Below are 22,861 nucleotides of genomic sequence, written 5' to 3'. Positions count from 1 at the left end.
CGACAGTGGGAGGGAGGCGGCGGCCGCGGGGGGCGCCTCGCCTGGGACGAGGACGCCTGCATGACGGGGACGGGGAGGGAGGCGCCCACGGCGGAAGCCGGAAGGAGCTTCCAGACGGAAGCCGGAAGCCGGAAGGAGCTTCCAGACCGGAGCGCCCGCTGACGCAGGAGCTCGCCGCGTCAGTCAATTACGTCTTTCAGAGAAGGTCGCGCAATGAAAGACGTCAGGGCGAATCACACAGAGGTCGGCGCGGGGTCCTGCGTGTGCTTTTGAAGATGAAGACGGGGTGAGTCACCCGCAGCTCACCGTGAGCCTACAGGTCAACGCCCGAGTCAGCTCGCTGCCCACGCACAGTCGCTTCGGACGGAAGAGCACCCCGCGCCATCCGCTCTGGGCGGGGGGCCACCTGGCCTGTCTGTGGCGCCCCGTCCCCGCCAGGCCCGCAGACGCACTCGCCTCGGCCGCACAGAGCCGGCACCTCAAACTCAGAGCTACTAAATGAGCCGATCCCACCCAGATCTGCGCCGCGGGCCGGCCGCGGTCGCGACCCCCAGCACGCGGCAGGCGCTCTCACCTGATCTTGGCTTCCACGCCGACGGAGACCAGGGAGCCGGCCGGCTCCTCGCACGCAGGCCGCTCGGGGCCCGCGTCCGGCTGCTTGCCGCCGTCCGCGTCCACCTCCGCGTCCTCCTCTGCCGACTGCTCCCTGATTTCTGCTGGACAGTGACCGAGAGAACACAGAGTCAGGTCTGCACTGATGTGAACCTTTGTGAATTTATAAAGCACCCATCATAAAGGATGATACCACTGGACTAAAACAGGAAAAGTTTATCCACATAATTAATGGTATTATTTATGTTTAGCCTCTTTTGCAACTTGGTCATCAAATGACGTAAAACATGGCACACTTTTCCTTGTCGCCAAATTACGACTGACTTGGAGAAGTTTCATCTCGGGAATGACCGTCAAGGGCTTATGTTCAGGATTACAGCTGCTCGTCCAGAGAACCAACGGATTTCAATGTGACTCATTAAAAAGAAGTTTCTTCACAATTTATAAATTGAAATTATCATTAATTCAAAATGATCGCTCTACCCCCTAATTATCAGCCATCGTAACAGCTAAATAATCAGAAAGAACACATCCTGACTCCAGGCCGACCCCGCACGTGTGCACCTCGTGCTGCAGCCCCCCTCCTCCTGCCCCCCGAACCTTGTCTGTGCTTCCTCCAGCTCCGGGCCTCACGAGCCTGGAACCCGGACGGCGGAGCAGCCACGGAGCAACCCCCGTCCCGTTCTCCTCGGCCCTCCCTCCCTCCAGGCATCCACGCTGCCGCCACGGCCGGAGCCACCCCGCCACCCAGCGCCCGCCCGCAGGCCTTAGGACAGCCCGGACGCTTGCCGGCACCCAGGGCCACCCGCCTCCTGCCGCCCTCCACGTGGGTCCCCACGCGTCGAGTGCCGGCTCCCCCGACGCCCAGCTACACGGCTTTATGAAAAAGTCACCGATCGGCCTCGGTGAACTCCCCCGGGGGAATCAGGACGCTGGCATGGAGCGCACGAGGCTGCGGCCGAGGACGGCGAGGTCCGACACCTGTGGAGGACGTGGCTCTCGCCCGGCTCCCCATGGCCCCCTCTGGCTTAGAGGCCTCTAAAGCGACAGCCCTAACTCCTCGCCGCAGCCCCAGGCCCCGTCCTGACCGCACGGGAGACGCGGCCAGCACCCGGGGCGCTGACCTCCACACCGCATCTGATCTCATCGCTCAGTCGGCCTCAGTCTGGCCTCCCTAGTCCTGGGACTATGGAGGTCTTCCGGGTTCAAAATGAACTTTAGGGAACTATTTTGACAAATGAAAGATTCTGAGAATTATTAATTGTTTGGTTAGAAAATCTAGTTTTAAATCCTGTCAAATTATAAAGTTAACAGTGAGATGAGGGATCAAACAGATGGTTTGGATTCCCCTTTTAAAGTAACATGTTTCTTTACCTGAAATAGAAAAGTTTTAACCATAAATTAAATGTCTGTCCTGTCTACTCCCAGCCACAAAACTGATCTAGAGTACCTACATTCAGATCTCCATATACAAAACACGTTTTTGTTAAAGAATAATTATATTTTTGAGTGTTACATTAAAATTTTGAATCTTTCTCATAAGACACCATGCACAAAATGGAAAAAATGTCGCAGACTGCAAAGAAGCACATGTAATCTGTACCCCTAAAAAGCCATGCATATCCAGAGCCATAAATAACCCCACAGGTGCACGCGACACCTGACCCTGCAGAAAAGGGTCGAAGGACAAACACCCGCTCCCCTCCCCCCCTTTGCCATCCGAGCTGCAGGCATGCGGCTGCCCTGCACGTGATCCTGGCCAGTCTGCACCGACCGGACAGGACCAGAAGTGACCACGCGGCTTCTGCGGCCCTGAAAGGAGGCGGCTTTGCCTGCACTAGACCACGTGCCCTCTCCCCAACAGCCTGCACGCGGACCTGGCGGCTCCCAGCGGCAGGGCAGCAGGTGAGAGTGGCACTCGGGGCGTGGGGGGGACTGGGGGGGTGGCGCCCAGAGAGGGAACCGGCGAGTCCTAAACGCCCCCAGGGACGGGCGCCCCCCACCTGCCTGGGCCTCGCACTCGCACAAACACTACGCCCGAGAAAAGCTAACTGGTTTTGTTGAAGCTACTGCCGTCTTGGGGGGGTCCCTGTCATCGCGGTCCAACCCACGCCCTCACGAACACAGAAACTGGCACCGGGTGTGGGGAAAACTTAAAATAAGTCAGGCGCCGAGAACAGCGATAGTGAGGTTTGAAAAGCACAGGACTTTTTATTCTGTATCAAAATACTCGGTAGCTCCGTGACGTGCTGTCACTGGGGAAGCAGACAGGTGTCCGCAGGGGACGCGGCTCGAGGAAAAGCATCTGGGAAGAGCCAGAAGTCACTCCGTGCCACCTGCCCGCTCGTGCTGGGACCGCCGAGGACAGAAGGTAACACCGGTCTGGAGAGACTCTGTTCTATCCAGACTGCGACAGGATGACCACGTATAAAAACACCTTTCCGGAACCACTTCGTTTCCACCCGGAGGTGCCCAGGGCATGTGTGGAGCATGCTTTATTTTAACACCACTCCTATTACTAGGTAATGAGAAAGGGTCGGAGTCAACAGAAGAAAGGAGAAATGGAGAGGAGGAAGGAGCCAGCCTCGGAAGCTTCCAGACGCTGAACCAAATGGGAGCCGGGTCCCGTGTCATGGCCGCTGCCTTGCCCTGGGAAGCCGGCCTGTGTGGCCTCCACCGGACCACGTTCCCGCCCAGGGAGGACGGCCCGTCCACGTCTACTGTGCTGTTCTTTGATCTTTGTTCCCCACGAAGAAGATGCGTCATATTTGTAGGGGTTTTGGTGGTTTGTTTTTTTTCATTTTGTTTTGCCGAAACGAAGGAGCAGCAAGCAGGGGAGCAGTGAGCCTGCCCCCCTCCGCCCCCTCCCCCAGCAGACCTCAGAGGAAGCACCAAGCCGGGATGCGGATGCTGACGACGGGCTGGTGGGTTTTCAGGTCCGCGGCCTTTCAAAACGAGGCTTCTCTGACTTCGGAAAGGGGGAAACGGGCTCAAAGCATAGAGTTTTCAAACAATTTTGTTTTAAGAGAAATGGGATCGGAAGTACGCCTAACCTACAAAGAGATGCTACGAGGCCAGCCGCGAGAGTTCCTTCTGTCCGCTCTACTGCCCTCACTATCATGAGTACTGGTCCTGCGACAGAAACCGGAGGGGCTGGGGGTTTGGTTTGATCTCTGGTCTGAATTTTGTTGTCTGAGTCATTTGTTCTTTAAGGAATAGAGAAGAATCTTGAGACTGCTTCCCAGGGAGGAGTTCCAGCCACAAAGTAGAAAAAAGGAAAAGGTACCCACAAATAGGTGGACGTATACATAATAACAGAAATGTATCTTTTTAACTGCCACTTTTCATTCAGTAGACTAAGTTGGAGCTTAACCACCTGTCAAAGTCGAGGCAGGACAATTACACTAATGTGTCTCTGTCTCTGTCTCTCTCTCTCTCTGTCTCTCTCTCTCTCTGTCTCTCTCTCTCTCGCTCTCTCTCCCTCTCTCTCTCCTCCTTGCCCGGGTCTTCAGAAGACTCTCAGAGTTGGGCAGTAGAATGCAAAACTGACTGCTCTGGTGGAAAATGGTGTTTTCCGACTTTCCAGCCAGAGATGTCATCCAGAGAAGTCAACCGGAGGTGCTCTGGATGAGAGGACTATGGACCCGGTGACGGCCAGGAGAGAGTTCTGGGGCCAATTCTTGGTGAGCCTCAGTGAGAACGTGCTCGTGAGAGCCACCAGGGGCTCGTGCCCGAAGCCAGCGCGCTAACCTTGGGACCGAGAACATGCCCGGGCGCGGCCGCCCGGCTCATGCAAACGCCGGTCCGCAGCGGTGGAAACTGGAGTTCGCACACACCTCTTACGCTTAATAAAACTCAAAAAGAAAAAATTTCAGTCTTGTGTTTTCCTCCCACATGAAATCCCCAGTGTCTCTTGCTCCTTACTTTAAAACTGACCTGAAACACAGGCAATGCCGCTTGGTGAGAAAACGCTCTGGAGCCAGGAAGGTGGGGGTGAGGGGTGGGGCGCGCAACCTGCGGCCCCTACCTGTGTGCAGCCCTCTGACGCTCGGGGGCGGGGCGGGGGGGGGCGGGGCTGCCTGAGAGAACTGGAGCCGCCGCAGCTGGGCACGTCCACGGGGCACACGGAGAAGGGCGGGCGACGGTGCACTGCGCCTGCCTGAGCCCTGAGCTGAGCCCTGAGCGCGGCTCTCGCACAGGGCGGCTCCACCCCACGGCTCCTCCCGAATCCTAAACAGTCGGTTCCAAGACTCGAGAGTTTACACTAATAGACAGCTGCTTGCTGTGTTAGTTAAAGTCAAAAGGTTGGGCTCGAATGGTCCAGAATTTGCATCCCAGCTCAGTCACTGGCTAATAATGTGTGGTTGACAAATTCCTTCACCTCATCTCAGTTTCGGTGTGCTGACCGTTGAAAAGACAGCCAATGCCGTCTAGTATGGAACTGTCTTCAGGATCAAAAAGACAATCATGTGAACACTCAGCCCCGTGCCCTGAGTACCATCCTGAGTGCAGGCGCGTGGCTGCCACTCTGATGCGCCACGTCCGCACGCCACATCCTAACCACCCGCTCTCCCAGCTACTTAGTTACCACCCACCGGATGCTGACCTGTGTGTCGGATCGCACGTTACTGCATTGTATTGTGGGAAGTAAAAGGAATAAAGGGAACATTTATTTAACCCGTCCTGGCTGTGTGCCAGGGAGTTAATAAATCATTATGGTACGACGATTTTTTTTTTTTTTTTTTTTTACCAAAGAAAATTTTGAGTAACTCCTGTGCACCGTAAATTCTATTCAAATAGTAGCCAGTACTGAAACAGTCGGGATCCCTATTCTTGACGGATCTAGTCAGGAGACGGCACGGTATCGGGCTGGAGCACGAATGTCAGACGTGAGTTGACGTCCATGTTTCACGAAGGCCGTGCTTCCTGAGGAGCCACGCTGACTACGAGATGAAATCTGAGAGGGCAGAGCTTTTCTCTTGTTTTACTCACTACCGATTAAGAGTAGAGGGAAAACACATCACAGCCAAGTTCACAGAAATCAAATACTCTGAATTTTGAACAACTATAAAATTCTTTCCCCCAGAGATTAAATAATTACCTGAAAAGGCTGCCTGGGCCCTGCGGACGCACCCGGCAAACTCGCCGTGACAGCGGAACGGACTGTAAGACAGCAAAGCCACTCGGGCGTCCAGCGACGGCCTCCTCCGTCAATGCGGTCGCTCTTTCCAAGCACTGTTATCTTTTAACGAACTTTTTAAATGCATTGAATCACGAATTCTTGGATCTTGGAAGGAGAAATTACATCTGCATTTTTACTAACTTTTGAGACTCAGGCATCTACACACCCACTTCGTTATGTGTGCACGAGCAGAGTGATAACGCACCTGGTCCCCGACACCAGCAGAAGGCAGATGATTTCTTATCACACGCCACGTCTGCAGATACCTCAAGATATCATTTACCCTCAGCGCCACCTCGAAATTATAGTAATTACTAAATTTTATAATTTAAGTGTAAATAAAAATGCTGTGAAATTACAAATTTGGCTTTCTACAATTGATCGTATTTCAAAATGACTGTTTACCTTTGTAATCTGGTCTATTTTATTGTATCCATTCTCAAAACACGCTGTTTGGAACAGAGCTGGCGGAAGGGGCCACGGTGCCTGAACGCGCCGTCCGCGGGAGACGGCGCCCCGAGCCGAGCGCCCCACGAACGCGGACACTAAACCTGCCTCCCGCCCAGAGCCTGTGAGGAGCACGACGGTCCGCACGGGCACGCGGCACCGCGCCCTGCGCGCCGCAGAGCGGGCAGCTGCGCCTCAGCACGCGAATGCACAGGAACGAACGGATACGCCGGGGAAAGCACGCCGGGCATTTTCAACGGGCTAGTCCAGCACCTCCTGATCCTGCCCGGCGACGCCGGCCTCTGTCCGCACCAGCCGCCGGAGCCTCGGGCCCCTACGCTTCGGCCAGCCACTGGGCCCAGGAAGAACGGTTTCTCCCTCCTGGCTCCCGCCCCCCCCACGGAACGCGACAGCCTCATCCTCCTTTCCCACCGTGGCTGCCGAGGACAGCGCGCCTCAGAAGGCGCCGTCCTGCCGTCCTCCCTCTCGGCGGCGGCCGTCGGGGGCATCGGTGTCCAGCGGTCACGCTGTCCGGAGGCGCTCGCATCTTACTGAACCCGGTGCGCCCTCTGCATCCGGGACGCGCTACGTGAGAGGCGGCGAACGAGCCACTGTCCCGCCTTCATCCGCTGAAAGAGCGACACTGACTTCTCAGCGTCAGCAGGCGCTGCCTGCGCGGAGCGCGCGGACTGCAAACGTAAGCGATGCAAGCGACAAGGCGACACGCTGCTTTTCTCCGCGCGTCGTCGTCACTTTCATAGCTAATTCATTCTCTTCGGACCTCCCTACAGTTCCATGAATGTTCACAGATGCGCACTGGTGTCATAATTCTTAACTTGATTTTTAAAAAATGCATGCGCCAAGGATGAACAAATACACAATACTCACCGAGAACCTAAACACACGCGGATAGTAACGGATAAAAGTCAACTGCTCTCTGGATGTTTAATTTAGTTATTAAAAGTATTTCCTTTAGTTTTGCTGTATCGCTTTTTTAAAATGTGTTTTTAATGGATATTCACGGTCTACAATTTAAAAAGCTAAAAATAACATATTGCAATATTACAATATACATTTTCGCCATCTAATAACAGCTATTTATAGCAATCCTAATCTCCTTCTGAGAAATACATTTAGTTGGGCCACATAATTCAGTGCAAATGACACAAAAAGAATAAAGAAATATCTTCATGGCTAACTTTCGGATCGTGCTTACCAGGCCCTAGGCAACGTCACAGGGTAACTAACATGCATTAGCGCATGTAAACGTCACGACAGCCTTAGGAAGACAGCTGTCGGGTCTGGGATTTCACACAAATGAGCAAGTCAGTCTATCACTGTTTCACAGACGCCGGAAGACATGAGACTCCGGATCCCAGACACACGCGAGCAGCAGGCGTGACGATACTGCTCGAAGTTCCCTTTCGGCCCCACGTCTCACGGGAGACACACCACGAGCTCAGACAGACGCTGGCACGCGTGGAAAGGAGGAGAAGGCCGTGGGGAAGCCGCTGCCTTCACAGCAAGCATCGGAGGCGCCTGGCCTCTGTCCCGGGGGCGGCAGGGCCCCCTTCTCCACGGCTGCCCGCCACAGACACGGCCCTGAGCAACGGCCCAGGCGAGGAGCCGGCGGCCCTCCGGTCTCAACCGAGCGGGGAAGCCGCCCCCGTGAGCCTCCCCCTCTCCCCGCGGCGGCTCTTCCCAGCATCTCCATCTCCCAGACGGGGAGGCGCGTGAGACGTCGAGGGACTTGGCTGAGGGGCGCAGCGTGTCCAGCAGCCCGGGTTCGCACGCTGCACTCCGGCTCCGGGGCCCAGACCACCACCGCTCGGTGGAAGCGCGTCAAGTGTGTGAGCTGAAGTCCAGGGACTGAAGAAAACGAAGTCATTACAGAACGAAAAACGAGAGGACCCACCGCACGAGGCGACGGTAACGACTCTGAACACAGAGCTGGTCAGAGGAGGGCGGAGCAGGCACAGCCCCCGACGCGCTGAAGGGATGAAAGAAAATCGGCCGCGGCAGACAAACGGCCCGTGCGACAAGCGTGCGCGCTCATCACTGCTTCAGAGGAGAAAAGAAACGGGGGAGCACTCAGAGATTCTACGGAAGAAAACATTCTTGAAGGAAAGGTTGGGACCTGCCAATCAAAGCAGCGCGGCCAAAGCGGCAGAGCGTAAGTGAGCCGGGCGTCTGCCCGGCCCTGGGCGGGGGAGCGGAGAGCTGAGGGCGCGGGGCGGGGGCTCTACGACCCATGCACGGCCCCCGTGGGGAACCACGGCTCCCCCCACCCCGGCACCCGGCCTGTGCTTCCGCCACGGAAGCCCACCGTGTCCAGGGAGCTCTCCCCACCGTCCTGGGAGCTTCTGAAACAGACTGGGTCAGAGACCGACACGCGACCTCAACGGGTCCCAGAATTCTGTTTCACTGAGGCAGAGACGCGCTCCCTCTGCTCGGAGGGGGACAGGAAATCACGGGGCACCCAGGACTGCAGGCCACCGCCCCCCACCCAGCGAGGCGGCCACAGAGTAGAGCCGACTCTGAAGAGGCAGAGGGAGAGATTCACGGACACGAACCATTGGTCAGTGGTGAGCAGAGGGCCGGGCGAGGGCAGGGAGGTGCACGAGGGTCACGGGGTCAAACATGTGGCGACGGAAGGAAATTTAACTTTGGGTGGTGAACACACGATACAATCAACATGCACGTGGCGTATTGTTAAACTGTGTACTTAAAACCTACGTGGTTTTATTAACCAACGTCACCCCAATAAAATTAACTTTTAAAACGGCAGAGGTGCAAAGAAGCAGGCACTTTGTGGCAACGGTGATCCTGAACGAAGCCGATTCAAACCCATGTGACCACTGAACGCAACAGCATGTGACCTTTTTTCTTGGAATCTGAGTTATTTTACTTTTAGTAACAATATCCTATCTGGCTGACTCTAATATATCGATATCGCGTTTCATACATTATCCAAGGAGACAACAGGGGGCCCTACAGTCTGTTCCGGTGCCCAGAAAACATTTACGCGAACTAACCGCACATTAGGGTACAAAGAAAACTCCAGACGTGCTTCCACTAATGGCAGTCTAGGTCATTAGGAACAAGCCTCCCACTGAAGTCAGGTAAGAAAGTGGCAGGGAAAATCCTGAACAGCGAACAGGTCCTAAAAGCACCAGAAAACTGACCAGGGGGCAAGACATCGCCTCACGAAGCTTCGGGAGAGCAGGTGAGGAGGTGACTCCACGTTCGGGGCTGCATTTCTTGGGGGTGTCAGGGCTCCTGAGAAGGCGACAGATTCATGAATGGTCCTAGAGTCTACAACCATCCAAGGATGGGGGTTCAAAGGTGGCAGAAGCCCCAAAGGGCTGGACATTACCAGTAAGAGAAATAAACCAGTCTTTGCCAGGACTGCCACACGGCTTTGAGTCACATGCTTAGAAAAGAAAACATGGCCGTGGCCTGGACCGCAGCGGTCCGAGATAACTAGTGCCCCTCGGCACCTGCAACAACAACAACAAAAAAAAAAAAAAACAGAGAAAAACTATCCTCAGAAGGGAAAAATTATCAGTGTATTTCTGCAAATAAACTGTCAAGCACATCGTCCAGCACACGACTACGAGGGATCAGTAACAGGAGAACGGGCAGAACTGGCACAGCCACAGGACTCCAGATCCGGGAACAAGCAAACAAAACTTCGCTCCAAATGCACCAGGTAATAAAACTTGGGAGGAGACTAGAAATTATAAAAAATGAGGCTGCACACTTAAAAAAGAATAAAGAACGTGTGAAATATATTAAGTGGGCTCAATTGATATATATAACAGATTAGACAGAGCTCAGAGGGTGTAGGTAAGCTGGAAAGGTCTGTCCAGAATAAAGAGCAGAGATGAAAGAATACAAAACACGAACGAAGAGACAAACAGCAACAAACAGTGACACAGGCCAACGAGCATTCAGAGAGAAGGATGACCGCGCAAAAGCAAGATCTGAATGTGTAACAGCTGAGAATCTCCCAAAACCAATGAAGACTTCAAGAAATCTCGAATTCCAAAATGGGAAGAGTCCAAAACCAACACAGTATCAAATTAGAAATTGATAACGAAAACAAAATCCACACAATTACTTGGAAATTTTTAAAAACTTTCTCAAGCATCTCACAAGTCAAAGAGGAGATCAAAAGCACAATTGCAAACCACTTAGAAAATAAGGATAATAAAAATAATTCCTATCCTAATCTAGGGAAAACACTAGGAATCGTGAAAAGACACACAAGCCTTAAATATATTATTTTTTGGTTTAGTAATTAATGAAAATTAGCAAATTAAATGTTTTCTCCTAAATTTCTATCCACTAAAATTTCTGCAGCTAACATGATAGAGTCAGTTTAGCAAGATTACAAAGCACAGGACAAACATACAAAAAAAAAAACCTTGTTTTTATATATTAGCAATGTGCAATTAGCAACCAGTTTTCTAATCTGTATCATTTATAACAGCTCCCCAAGAAATGAAATAATTAGTATAACTCACAAAAAACAAACAGGATCTGTATACCGCAAATTAAGAACCACCAATGGACGGTATCGAAGAAGCCACAAATGGAGAAACATTCTGTGTCCACGAAAGGGAAGACTCACGCAGTAAAGATGTCACTTGTCCCCCAACCGATGTACAGACTTAACACAATCTCCATGAAAACCCCAGCAGGATTGCTCGTAAATAAGGACAAGATGATTCTAAAATGTATATGAAAGGAAAGGGCAAAGGAAAAAATGGCTAAAAAGGTTTTGAAAAAGAATAAAGTCGGTAGACTCGCACTTACATACAAACTGGCTTCTAAACAAAAACCTATAGATGAATGTTCATGGTTTTGTTTTGTTTTCTTTTTTTGAGAGCCCCAAACTGGAAACCACCCAAATGACCTTCTTTTAACAGTTGAACAGTTAAACAAGCGGTGGTCATCGATACAAAGTAGCACGGCTCGGCAATAAAAAGGAACAATCGAATCCATGCGTAACAACCTGGATGAATCTAAAGGTATTAGGCTGAATGAAAGAAAAAAGCCTCAGAAGGTTACATGTTCATTTTACTTATTCAGAACGACGGAGAACAAATCAGCGGTGGCCGAGGGTTAGTGAGGGGAAAGAGGAGACTTTAAACGGGCAGCACGGAGGAGTTTTGGGGTGATGGAGAAAGAAAACAAGGCCACACGAAATCTCCTTCGTTTGCAGGTGTCATTTAACCTCGTGGTAAAATACGGAAGAAAGGATTCAGGCAAACGTTTGCCAACTCCTTTGGTGCTTTGAGAATGGAGCAGATGTGCCAGGGATCGTCTGGGAAAAAGTTCCTTCCAGGTGGGACTTCGAAAAGCCTGGAGCCTTAGAGAAGCTAACAAACCAGGTAAAAGTTCTAATAAAAAATGCAAAGTTGGGCAGAGAACAGGATGGTGGTAAGCAGGAGCTTTAGAGTTGGGGACAGGGGAGATGCTGGTCAAAGGGCACAAAACTGCGGCTATAGGATAAATGAGTCTAGAGATGTAACGTGCTAACGTGACAACAGCAGCTAACGCTATACCGAACGCTGAAATCTGCTGAGAGAGCAGGTCTCGGACACAAAGAAAGCGGGAGAAGCTACAGTAAGTTTGGACAAAGCAGACTTCATCGCAAGTGAAGTTATCAGGGGTAAGGAGGGGTGCTCCCTAACGATGAAGGGGTCAACGCTCCAAAAACACATCATACTCCCTAACACGTAAGGACTAGCAACACAGTGTCAAAACGGCACAAGGCAAAGGTCGACTGAACGGCAAGGACGGGTCCGCGAGTCCATTACTACATCCGGCGACGTTAGCTCCCATCTGCCAGACTCAGACAGACCGGCAGGCAGATGACCTGTAAGGACAGAGCTGAACTCAACATCGTCAGTCAACTGGACACAATGGACATCTACAGACTCCTCGTCTAACACCAACAGACCACACCCTGGGCCAGAAAACAGATTTAAAGTAGAAGTCATACAATGTCTGCTCTCGGACTACAATGGAATCGAACTAGAAATCAGTAACAGAAAGATAACTGAAAAGTGCCAAAATATTCAGAGGTTAAACAACACACGTCTAAGTAACATATAGATCAAAGAGAAAAATGTCAAGAGAAATTGTTAAATATTTTGAACTAAGTAATAACGAAAATACAACTCATTGAAATTTGTGGGGTGCAGCGAAAGCAGAGCCACATGGGAAATTAATGGCACTGAATGTAGATCTTAGAGAAGAAGACCTGAAGCCAATGGGCCAAACTCCCACCCTGGAAATCAGAAAAAGAACGAATTAAATCCAAAGTAAGCAGACCGGGGCGGGGGGGGGGGGGGGGCAGTACAAATTAGAGAATAAATCATTGAAAAACAGGAAATAAACAGAGAAAAAAAATCAATGCAGCCAAAAGCTGGTATGTAGAGAAAAACATCCAAATCAATGAGCTTCTATCCAGGTTGACTAAGAAAAAAATAGGACACAACTTACTATTATGATAAATCAAAGAGGACACAGCGCTATAGACAACTTCCAAAACAGAAGCACCAAGCCCAGATGGGTTCACTAGTGAATTCTACCAGTCATGGAAGGATAGTCTCTACAATGTCTCCTGGAAGACAGCAGCAGAGGGAAGCCTTCCTAACTCATTTTACAAGGCCAGCATGACTCTAATCTACCCCCCCCCCAAAACAAACAAGCAAAAATAGACGAAGACTATAAGGAAAAAGAAGGAAAAACTAGAAACCAATATCACTCATAAACATAGATGCAAAAATCCTCGACGAAATATTAGCAAAGCAAACCCAACAATGCATAAAAAGAATTACATACCACAACCAAGTGGGATTTACCCCAGATATGCAAGGCTGGTTCAACACCTGAAAATCAATTAATGTAATCCATTGCACCAATAGGCTTAAAAAAAGAAAAGAAAAAAAAAAAAAAAAAAACTAGATCGTGTCAATAGAGGCAAAAAAAAATTTTTTGAAAACATCCAACATCCGTTCATGATTTTAAAAAATATCAGTAAACTAGGAAGCGAGGGGAATTTCCTCAACTTGATGAAGAACACTCCGGCCAACATCGCATTCAACGGTGAGAAACGAGGAGCTTTCCCATTAGGGTCAGGACAAGGAAGGAGGTGCCCTTGCCGCCCCCCCCCTTTTCAACTGCGTACTGGACGTTCTGGCCACTGCAATAATGCCAGGAAAGGAAAGGAAAGGCACGCTGATTGGAAAGAAGGACACAAAACCGTCTTTGTTCGCAGGTGTCCTGACCATCTACGTAGAAAACCTGGAAGAAACAGCAAAATTAAAACTCCTGGAACTAATAAGCAATTATAGAAATGTTTCAGGATACAAGGCTAATTTACAAAAGTCAATTACTTTCCTATACACCAGCAATAAAAAGTGGAATTTGAAATTTAAAAGATGTAGATGCCATTAATATCAGCAGCACCCAAAAATGAAATACGTGGGTATAAATCTAACAAAAACGTGTAAAAGATCACATGATAAAAACTACAAAACTCTGATTAAAAAAATCAAATAACATATAAATGGATATTCCACATTCACGGATTGAAGACTCAATACTGTCAAGACGTCAGCTGTTCCCAGTGAGACCTGGAGAGTCAACGCAACCCCATCGAAGTCCCAGCAAGTTATCGTGTGGATACTGACAAACTACTTCGAACGTTTCTGTGGAGACCCAGAGCAGCCAACACGATGCTGAAGAGCAAAGCTGGAGAGCTGAGACTACGCGACTTCGAAGCTTCTGTCCTGCAGTCATCAAGACAGAGCAGTTCTGGTGGAGGAACAGGCGAACGACTTATTAATAAAACAAAATAGCCCGGAGATGGACCTACCTACAGAAATATCTTATCAATAAAGGGTCTCATCAATAAACGATGCTGAATAAAGGAAAGTCCCTGCGCACTCACGCAGAATAAATCCAGACACGGACCTTACACCCTTCACAAAAGCTAACGCGAAAGGAATCCCGGACCTCAGCGTGAAAGGTGAATCTACGAATCTCCCAGAAGATGACACAGGGGAAAACCCAGACGACCTTGGATCCGTCGCAAACTTTTCAGATACAACAGCAAAGGCGTGATACGTAAAAGAAATAAATGACAACCTGGACGTCATTAAAATTAGGAATTTCTGATCTGTGAAAAACACTGTCAAGAGAAACGGGGGAATCTTTGCGAATGACATCTGGTAAAGGGCTGTGTCCAAAACGCACGCGGGAGGCAGCCTGGCTTCCTGCAGAAACGACGGGCTCTCGCCACAGGCCCTGGCTGTCGGGCTCCTTTGCGTTCACCCGAAGGAGCCGAAAACGGTCCACACAAACACCTGCACGCAGAGGCTTCCAGCAGCTTCCTTCACGACTGCCACACCCCGGGAGTGCCCGAGATGTCCGGCCGCAGGTGACTGGATGCACGCGTACGACAGAATCGGAATCAGCGGTAAAAAGAAACGCGCTATCGAGCCGTGAGAAGAACCTTCGACGTGCACGGCTAAGTGACAGGAGGAGCCCCTCTGAGCAGGCTGCGTGCGACGCGGTCCAAGCACGCGGAGACGCTGCTGGGTGCTGGGGGGTGGGGAGGGCGCGTGGCGCCTCTGGGGCAGGGAAGCTGCTCTGCGTGACACGGCGGCGATGGACGCACGTCGGGACACGTTCGTACAGATCCACGGAACGTGTGACACCGAGAGCGAACCCGAAGGGAGGCGGCGGACGTGGGGTGACGACGGCTGGCCACGGAGCTCCGCCGCCCGGCGCTGGAGGGGGGTGTGGACGGCGAGGGGCCGTGGCGGGCGGGGCAGGCCCGCGCAGGAGTTCGGGGCGCGGGAGGGGGACCGCGGTGCCGGGTCGTGGAACGGGGGGCGACAACCGCCACCGCACGACCGTCGGGCTGGAGGACGGGTGGCGGGGGGAGCGGCAGCCGGAGGGAGGGGTGGTCGGCCGTGAGGCTCTGCAAGGGACACCGTCCTCACACGTGACGCAATGACAGAGGCCACGGGTGACCCTGAGAACGGCTGGGGTGGGCTGCGGAACGCGGTTTTCAAGGTCTGGGAGGGAAGCGGAGGCGAAAGGCGGGTGTGGAGCCCCGAGAAGGCCGGAGACGACTCGGGGGGCTGCTGACAAGTGCGACACAAAGCAGCTGGCGTCTGGCCGGCGGCGCCGTTTCCCAAGGACGTGCAGGTGATCACAGAGCTGGAAAGGCCACTTTAAGCTTCAAAGACCCTTCGCTAGGAAGTAACAGCGCCCGGCACACAAATTTTAATTAAGGCAGAAAACACGTGAATAAGAACTAGTAAGAAACGCGTATAAATTCAGTTAAAAGTAACACGGTGGCAAAAGGGGTGAAATGCAGAATCCTGAACTTCTAAGCTCCAGCGTTTTCACTGGGCCTGACTAGACCCCATTGGAAAGAATTATGAAAACATTGGCGAATCGTAACATATTTTAAGCGTTTCCAAGGATTACAGCCATACGACAGCAACACATTTGACGCCAAAGGTACTGTGCGGAGAAATTGCATTGTAAAAGATAGCGCGCTCTCTAACTCTCCTCCAAACACCGTGTGGCGTCCTGTAAGCACCACGGGGAGGGACACGCGAGAAGCCTGTCACACGCCGCACTTTCCTCCACCCGCCAGAAGCACTGTCGGCGAGGGCGCCTCACACCAACACCCCGAGGTCACAGCGCGAAACCGCGTCCCTCCGACGGCGCGCGAACCGCCCACGTGGCGTACGTCCTGGGAGCTGCCGGTCTTCTGCAGGGACAGCGCACGCACTCGCCCCCGAGGGCACGGGAGGGCCCGAGGGCATCAGGTCGGGCTTCGCCCAGCGACTCACGGCTCTGTGCGCTCATTTTCACGCCCACGCAGGTGACACGACGAAGCTTCAAACCACCACGAGACGGTTCGTAAGCCAGAAACAAACCCTGCGCTGTCGTACGAACGGCCTGAAACTAGTTTGCTCCGGTTTTAATTTGCTTTCCTGAAACATTTCTCTACGGGTATGAAATAGTTTCTACCAAGCCAGGGTTGTAGAGGGGGAAAAAAGAGAGAACTCGGTGTTCTCACTGTGTCGTGGCATCAAACCATTTCGGCGGACGGAAATTTCACGGATCAGGACGTAGACCGACGCTAATGCAGCAGCCATCTACACACATTTGACAAGTTCGCCAGGTGCCGGTACCTGTCTCTACAGGATTCTCCGCTTCCGTCGTCTCCAGCCCGTCCATGCTGTCCTCATCTTCCACTGCGGTCTTCCCTCTGCTGCGAGGCCTGCAGAGAAACAGAAACGCGCAGTTAAAGCTCCGATTTTAAGGCTCAGGGGTAAACGCATCACGAAGCGCAAGCGAAGGTTCGCGGCGTAAAACACTGCGGCCGGCTTTTCTGGCACGGGACCGTGTTCGGCAGTCGCACCCCACAGCCGCGTCCCCTCCAGCCGGCCGTGCCCGGCGCCTCCGCGTGAGGACAGGCCGGTCGGCGTGCCGGGGCCCCCCCACGCTGCGTCCTGGCGCCCTGCAGTTAGGCTCTCTGCCGAGCACACACACCGGGTTACACCCCTCCATCCGCTGAAACGGAGGAGCGGCGCCCGAACTTGCGAACGCCCCGCGAACCATCCAAAGAAGAACTGTCAACACTGGCAGGGTCCGACCACGCCCGCCGAGTGTAACGGGTCCAACTTACAAACCCTTCAATAGAGCGCAGTGAGCGTGAGAGTCCTGGCGAGGCGAGGCGAGGCTCTGTGACCTGGTGCGACTTTTTAAAAAAATGGTACCACTAACTTTATTGAGAAAAATTTCCACCAAAAAGTCAACGTTCCACATTAATCTTATAAGCTGATTTGAGGTGCCAAAATAGCGTGAGACACGTCCACTTCGAGCCACACAGATGTAGGAAGGTTCAAAGACACCCTCCAGCCACAAACAGCTAGAAAACACGATGAAACAACCATTACCAGACACTGGACAGCAGGCAGGGACGGGACCGTCACCCCCGAACAAACGAGGAGAACCCCACCATCACGAAGCCTTTCTGCATGGAGTTAATGTACAAACTGTGGCAGAGAGCGGAACTTGGGGACCGGAAAAGGGGGAAGAGGAGTCGCCCGTCCAGGAGGCTAACGGGAGCTGGAAACTACAGCCCAGGGGCCGCGGGACACAGCTGTGCGGGGAAAGCGCCCGGAAACCTGCGTGTGGGCGCCCCCGAGCTTCTGTCTGGACGCCAGCCTAACAGTCGTGGGTGGTGTGAACCCCCCAAGGCTGAACAACGACGGAAGAGCTGCAGCACAGAGCCCAGAGCTCCCAGGGAGCCAGGGGCCAAGCGTGTCCCTCCGGCGGGAGTGCCAGGACCTCGCCGACTGCGGAACGGACAAATCGGCGGGGCCCAGAGCGGGGCGCACCCTCAGGAGTGGGGCCGACGGACGCCCAGGACAGACGCTGCTCCAGCCCGTCCCGAAGAGTGCTCACGAGTCGGGCTCGACAGAACCAAATGAGCCGCAACTAATTTAACGGCCAGGCCCCCCCGAAAAGAAAGTTCAACATTTGTTTAAGTGCAACAAAATCTAGCTCTCAGCAACAACAAAATCACGGCACGCGGCACGCTTCTAAGTGGTGGAGGGGGTGCAGGCCTCGGTCCCCAACCTTCACCCACGGAGGCTCCCCGCCTCCCGGGAGGTCCCACCCACTCTCCTGCCGTCTAAGCTGGGAACTCCCAAACCTCTCCATGCCCTCCCTGTCCACCGGATTACAACTCACATTTGCCCGTCCACTCAAACCCTCCACGTAGAGTCCAACGAGCATCTCAGGGTTAACATGTCGGAAACCGAGTCCGACTCCACACACCCTATTCTCTAACACGTGCCCTTTCTCCAGTGTTTTCTATCTCGGTAAAAGGCGGCACCCATCAGCCCCAAACTTCAGATGCCTCCCTCGGGCGCCCCACGCGCCAGCCAGCCCCGCCACCCTCCCTTCGAGATGCGCTCCACCACGAAAACCTGTGCCACCAACAGCCCAAGGTGGCCTTCGTTTTTGTGTTACCGTCACAACTGGGAATGGTGCCCTAACCGTTCTTTACTGGATATTCGGGATGTGAGAGGCACTGTTCATTACCATCTCTCTTTTACAGACGAATAAAATGAAGCTCGGAGAAGATCATGAAGACGCCCCAATTTAACATGTCGCTCCGTGGCCGCCGTCCTTAACCACCGGCTCTGCTGCAATCAGCAGCCGCCCTGGGGCCGCGCGCGCTGGCCTGCAGGCTCGCCAGCCCATTCGGAAGGACCTTTACGAGCCCTAAATCAGATCGGGCCGCTCTCCCCCTCTCAGTCCCCCAACGGCTGCTCATCGCACCGAGAACAGAGCACCCTGCCGGGCGTCCGTGCTGTGGCGGGCCGGGTCACCCCTGACGCCGCCCACGAGCACACTGCCCCTTCCGCGGTCGTCCTGCCGCACCGGCCACCTGCCCCTGCGTGACGCACCAAGCACGCGCCGGTCCAGGGCCTCCGCGCTCACAGACTCCTGCGCCCAGATGTGCGCTCGGGTGTCCACCGAAAGGCCACGGCCTCAGAGGGGACGCCTCTCACGAGCGAATCCGCGAAACGGGGCCTGGGGCTCGCGATCCGACTCCCTGCTCCGTTCCTCTTCACGCCCAGCACTACACTGACTCGTCACGCGATCGACCTGTCTCTTCGGCGAGGACGCGGCCTCCGCCTGTTCTCGTCACCGGCGCACGCCCGACACCGAACAGCGCCACGCGGACCGCGCGGGCACCCACACGCGCTGTGCCGCGCGAACGCGGAGGTTCCGCAAGGCACGGGAAACCCTGGATTCGGTCCCGGAACCTGAGGCGCGTGCCTGACCATTCTGAAGGCACGGGCCTGCGCCCCGCTGAGCAGAAAAATACAATTCCACACGGAGTCAAACTTCAAAAGAAAGCCGTGTAACACAAGGTAGAATGCTATGTCATTAAAGGCAACAAAGAAAAAATCAGAAGTTTTAACACCACAAGGAACAGACGAAAACTGGCATCCTTAGTGGATAACATCGCCAATGTCTACTTAGAAAATACAAGTTAACCTAATGGAAAGCTACGAGAGTTCTATAAGATTGTCACATCGACATAGTAACTTAGAAACATAAACAACTTTCTGTGTATCATTTTGAATAGACAGCATCAAGAATCAAACATAATGAAAAGAGATGCAACAACCATAAAATTATCAAGAATAACTTTAATTAAAAAAATAACACTTACTTATGGACATAAAGGAAGAATCAAGTAAGTTGAGAAACGAACCTAACTGAAAGACGAACAAAGAACACAAGTAAGCAATTTGTGGACAAAAGGAATCAGCCTAGAAAATATGACGACGTGTTCGGCCTCACCGAGCCGCCGGGGAAATCGAACGATGACCTGGAAAGTGAACAGTACCGGGGATGTTCAGGGGCCGTGGGAACACAGGAGGGACAGAGGCACGGCGCACGCTGGAGTACCGACCAACGCCTAGATCGTGCGCAGCGCTCGCGCTCGGTGTCCCGTCCGGGGCTCCATTCTACCTCGTGCGCACAGACAGAGACTGTAGATGCGTACGAGGATGCCCGCTCCACACCAACGACGGAAAGCCGATGGAAGAGAACACCGAAACGAGCACGCTCCAGCCCCTCGGCGACTTTCGGTCCCTGATCGCCGCCAACAGCGCGGAGGCAGCCCCCTTCGCGCTGACACAGAAAGACCGCGAAGGCAGCTGGATGAGAAAAGGTGCATCGCAGAACACGCACGATTCCGTGAACGTTTGATAACTGCAAACAGACGCGGAAAGACGCGTTCACGCCCCATCGGCGCGCGCGTCCGTGAGCGTGCGCACACGCGAACACGCGGCCGACGACCTGGAAGGGCACGTCCTGACCGGCAGCGGCGGCGTGAGGGAAAACCGGGCCGAGGTGGGGCCTCTCCGCGCCTCCTGCGCTTTTCACAAGGGCGCATGTTCAGCTATAATTTAATAACCTGGGGGAGGGATAAAAGGTGTTCTCCCTGGGGGACCCTGGGCAGAGCTTCCTCTGCTCTGCTGCGGCCACCCACGGTCATTTCTGACCCGCGCCGCACGGCACAGACGCCTCACGTACCGAATGGCAGCTCTCAGGAGTCGCACGCGAAGACAAAGCAACAGTGTACGGGGTCTGGGGTTTGTTTATCGTGGCTGTTACGAATGCCTCTGGGATTGAAGCCAATGGCCTGATTTTTAACCTCTAACCGTGACTGAGTCCGTATGCCAAGGCCACCTGGAAACCGAAAACTTGTGCCAATTATCTGTATTACAAGATCCCGAAAAATCCTTGTGACCCTTTCATTCAATAATTTAATAGATATCTAGGTACATGAACACACACATATACATACCTACCACACCCAATAAAAATAAAGTCACAGCATTACTGTTCTGTGGTCATAATTTGACACCTAAAGCCGTCTAAAATATATGACTTACTGAATAACCTCAAATAATTTTTCTTAAAAATATTCCTAATAGAGTAATATTTTTAAAAGAAAAATTCTCAAGAGAAAAACAAAGAACATGGCCAGCAATTGAAGAGAGAATGAAATAACCTCGAAACACACGACAGTCCACCTCACGAACAATTTTAGAGATGGAAATTAAAGCGAGGAGATATCATTCGCCGTATCGAATTAGCGAAGGGTGGTAACACTCTCCGCTGGGCGGGTTACGGGCAAAGACGCCGGCGGGAGCATGACGGACAGGCGTGCCCACCACGCCCTCAACGCAGGGCACACGGAACACAGACCTCACGCAGCCTCTCGCGTCGAAAAGGTCTTCGAGGAGCATCCTCTGGTAACTCGCAAGACTCAGACACTACGCAAGGAACTGTCAAGGCAAATGCATGTAGCAATGAGGACATTATCGCCAAACCAAAGAAAAAGATCGGGAGTCACCATGTCGCCATTAGACAGCCGGTAATCTTCACGGCGGCTCGAAATGGGCACAAATGAACCAGCACCGCCCCCCGTACGTGACAAGCGTGAAGCTTCTGTAGTCAGATGCTTCTCAGACCCGCGGCGTCCACAGGTGTCACTGTTAAGCTAAGTCTGCTTATCACAGAGATGTGAACATTTAAAGTGAGCAGGGAGTATATATCATAATTACGGTAAGCAAAAATTAAACTTTCTAACAAACACCTAGATATCATTTTTTTATTGTTGTTTTATTTTACCACTTTGCAATCAAAGAATTTACAGTGGTACACATAGGATTTTCAAATAATGGACAGTTGTGAAGTGTGAGCATTTGTTAAGAATGACAGTTCAAAAAAAGAAATGAAAAATAAAAGATCCATGAAAAAATCAATTTTGCAGAATGTCCTTGATTTAAAAATGACACGTTTTAAACCCACGTCCATTTTATTTGCCTGAAATTTCCTTCTAAATAAGTCTTCTTAGAAAAAAGGGATATGTTGGAAACTGCTTTCTGTGCGATACTGTAAATTTAAAACTGCCCTAAAAAATTAAGTCTATTAAGAAAGTGTATTGACCCATTAAAAAAAAAACTTGTGCTCTAGGAAACTTTCCAAAACAATGTTTTGTGGTGAAATATAGAAAAACAGGAAAAAAGAAAGCACAAAAAAAGTATTGTGGGAAAGGAAATTTATTTACAAAGGATCAAGAATCAAAACCGCATCAAATTTCTCAACAGGAATATTGTTAAGTAGGAAATAAAATAAAAACAAACACGAAAAGGACATGTAGGATTTGACAAATAGTAAGTATGAAATAAGATGGGACAAATAACTCCAAACATGTATCAATAGTTATAAAACATGTAAATGAAATAAAGCCTCCAGCAGGACAAAAGTTACCAGACTAGACTGATAAATGAAACGGTTTCGAAGCTATGAACATACACACACACACACACACACACACACACATCCGAAAATAAAGCCAGAGAAAAAGACTGAAAAGGTGTTCAATCTCATAATCAGAAAAATGAAATCTAAGACAATATCAGGTTATTTCTCACGACTGTACTGGGAATGTCCTAAATCTGCTGACGTGCGGAGCGACGGGGCCTCCGTCCCGCCTCCCGACGGCAGTGCGAGCTGGCGCCGTCGTCCTGGTGAGCGCTCACTCGGCTGTCCCCGTAAACGCCGACGACGCACACGCCCAGCTGCAGACGCCCAGCGTGGGGTTTCACCGGGACGCTGTTAACTACCGCCAAGCACGCAACAGCATGCGGAAGTACAACCGTCTTTCAAAGGGGGGGGGTGGATTTTTAGAAAAACGAAACTGGGATTTTTCTACCACCGAAAGATGCCAAGCAGTGAACGTGTGACGTTTCCCGAACGGCACAGAAAGGAAGAGTGAACCTGTCGCTGCTTCTGCACAAACACTGCCGGCCCGGAGGACCCGCGGCGACGCCTGAGCGTCTGAGGCAGGGGGCCGCAGGAAGGACGGCGCCCGGGCAGGGACATCGCCTGTCGGGCGGTCAGTCACCTCAGAGGAAGGCGAATCGCTGACTCCCGCTGCACTTCAGACGGTCACTACGCTGATCCCGCTAGGGC

At 52.2% G+C, this 22,861-nt stretch overlaps 1 protein-coding gene across 13 annotated transcripts in view; it reads right to left on the bottom strand.

Annotated features, from left to right (window-relative positions):
- The window catches only part of KMT2C (lysine methyltransferase 2C), a 194,036-nt gene that overhangs the window by 136,626 nt on the left and 34,549 nt on the right, over positions 1-22,861 (bottom strand). For 11 of the 13 annotated variants that reach the window (XM_016163899.2, XM_016163904.2, XM_036230623.1 and 8 more), the window contains exons 2-3: positions 16,477-16,565; positions 575-716 (exon numbers count right to left, since the gene is read on the bottom strand). In XM_016163899.2, the coding sequence (XP_016019385.2) occupies positions 575-716; positions 16,477-16,565 (231 nt within the window). The remainder of the gene's footprint in view (positions 1-574; positions 717-16,476; positions 16,566-22,861) is intronic. The other 2 variants (XM_016163903.2, XM_016163913.2) reach the window with 1 other exon arrangement.

The sequence above is a fragment of the Rousettus aegyptiacus genome, unplaced genomic scaffold (genome assembly GCF_014176215.1).
Source record: "Rousettus aegyptiacus isolate mRouAeg1 unplaced genomic scaffold, mRouAeg1.p scaffold_m13_p_13, whole genome shotgun sequence".
In the NCBI taxonomy this organism is placed as follows: Eukaryota; Metazoa; Chordata; class Mammalia; order Chiroptera; family Pteropodidae; genus Rousettus; species Rousettus aegyptiacus.
This window is presented reverse-complemented; position numbering and strand designations above follow the sequence as displayed.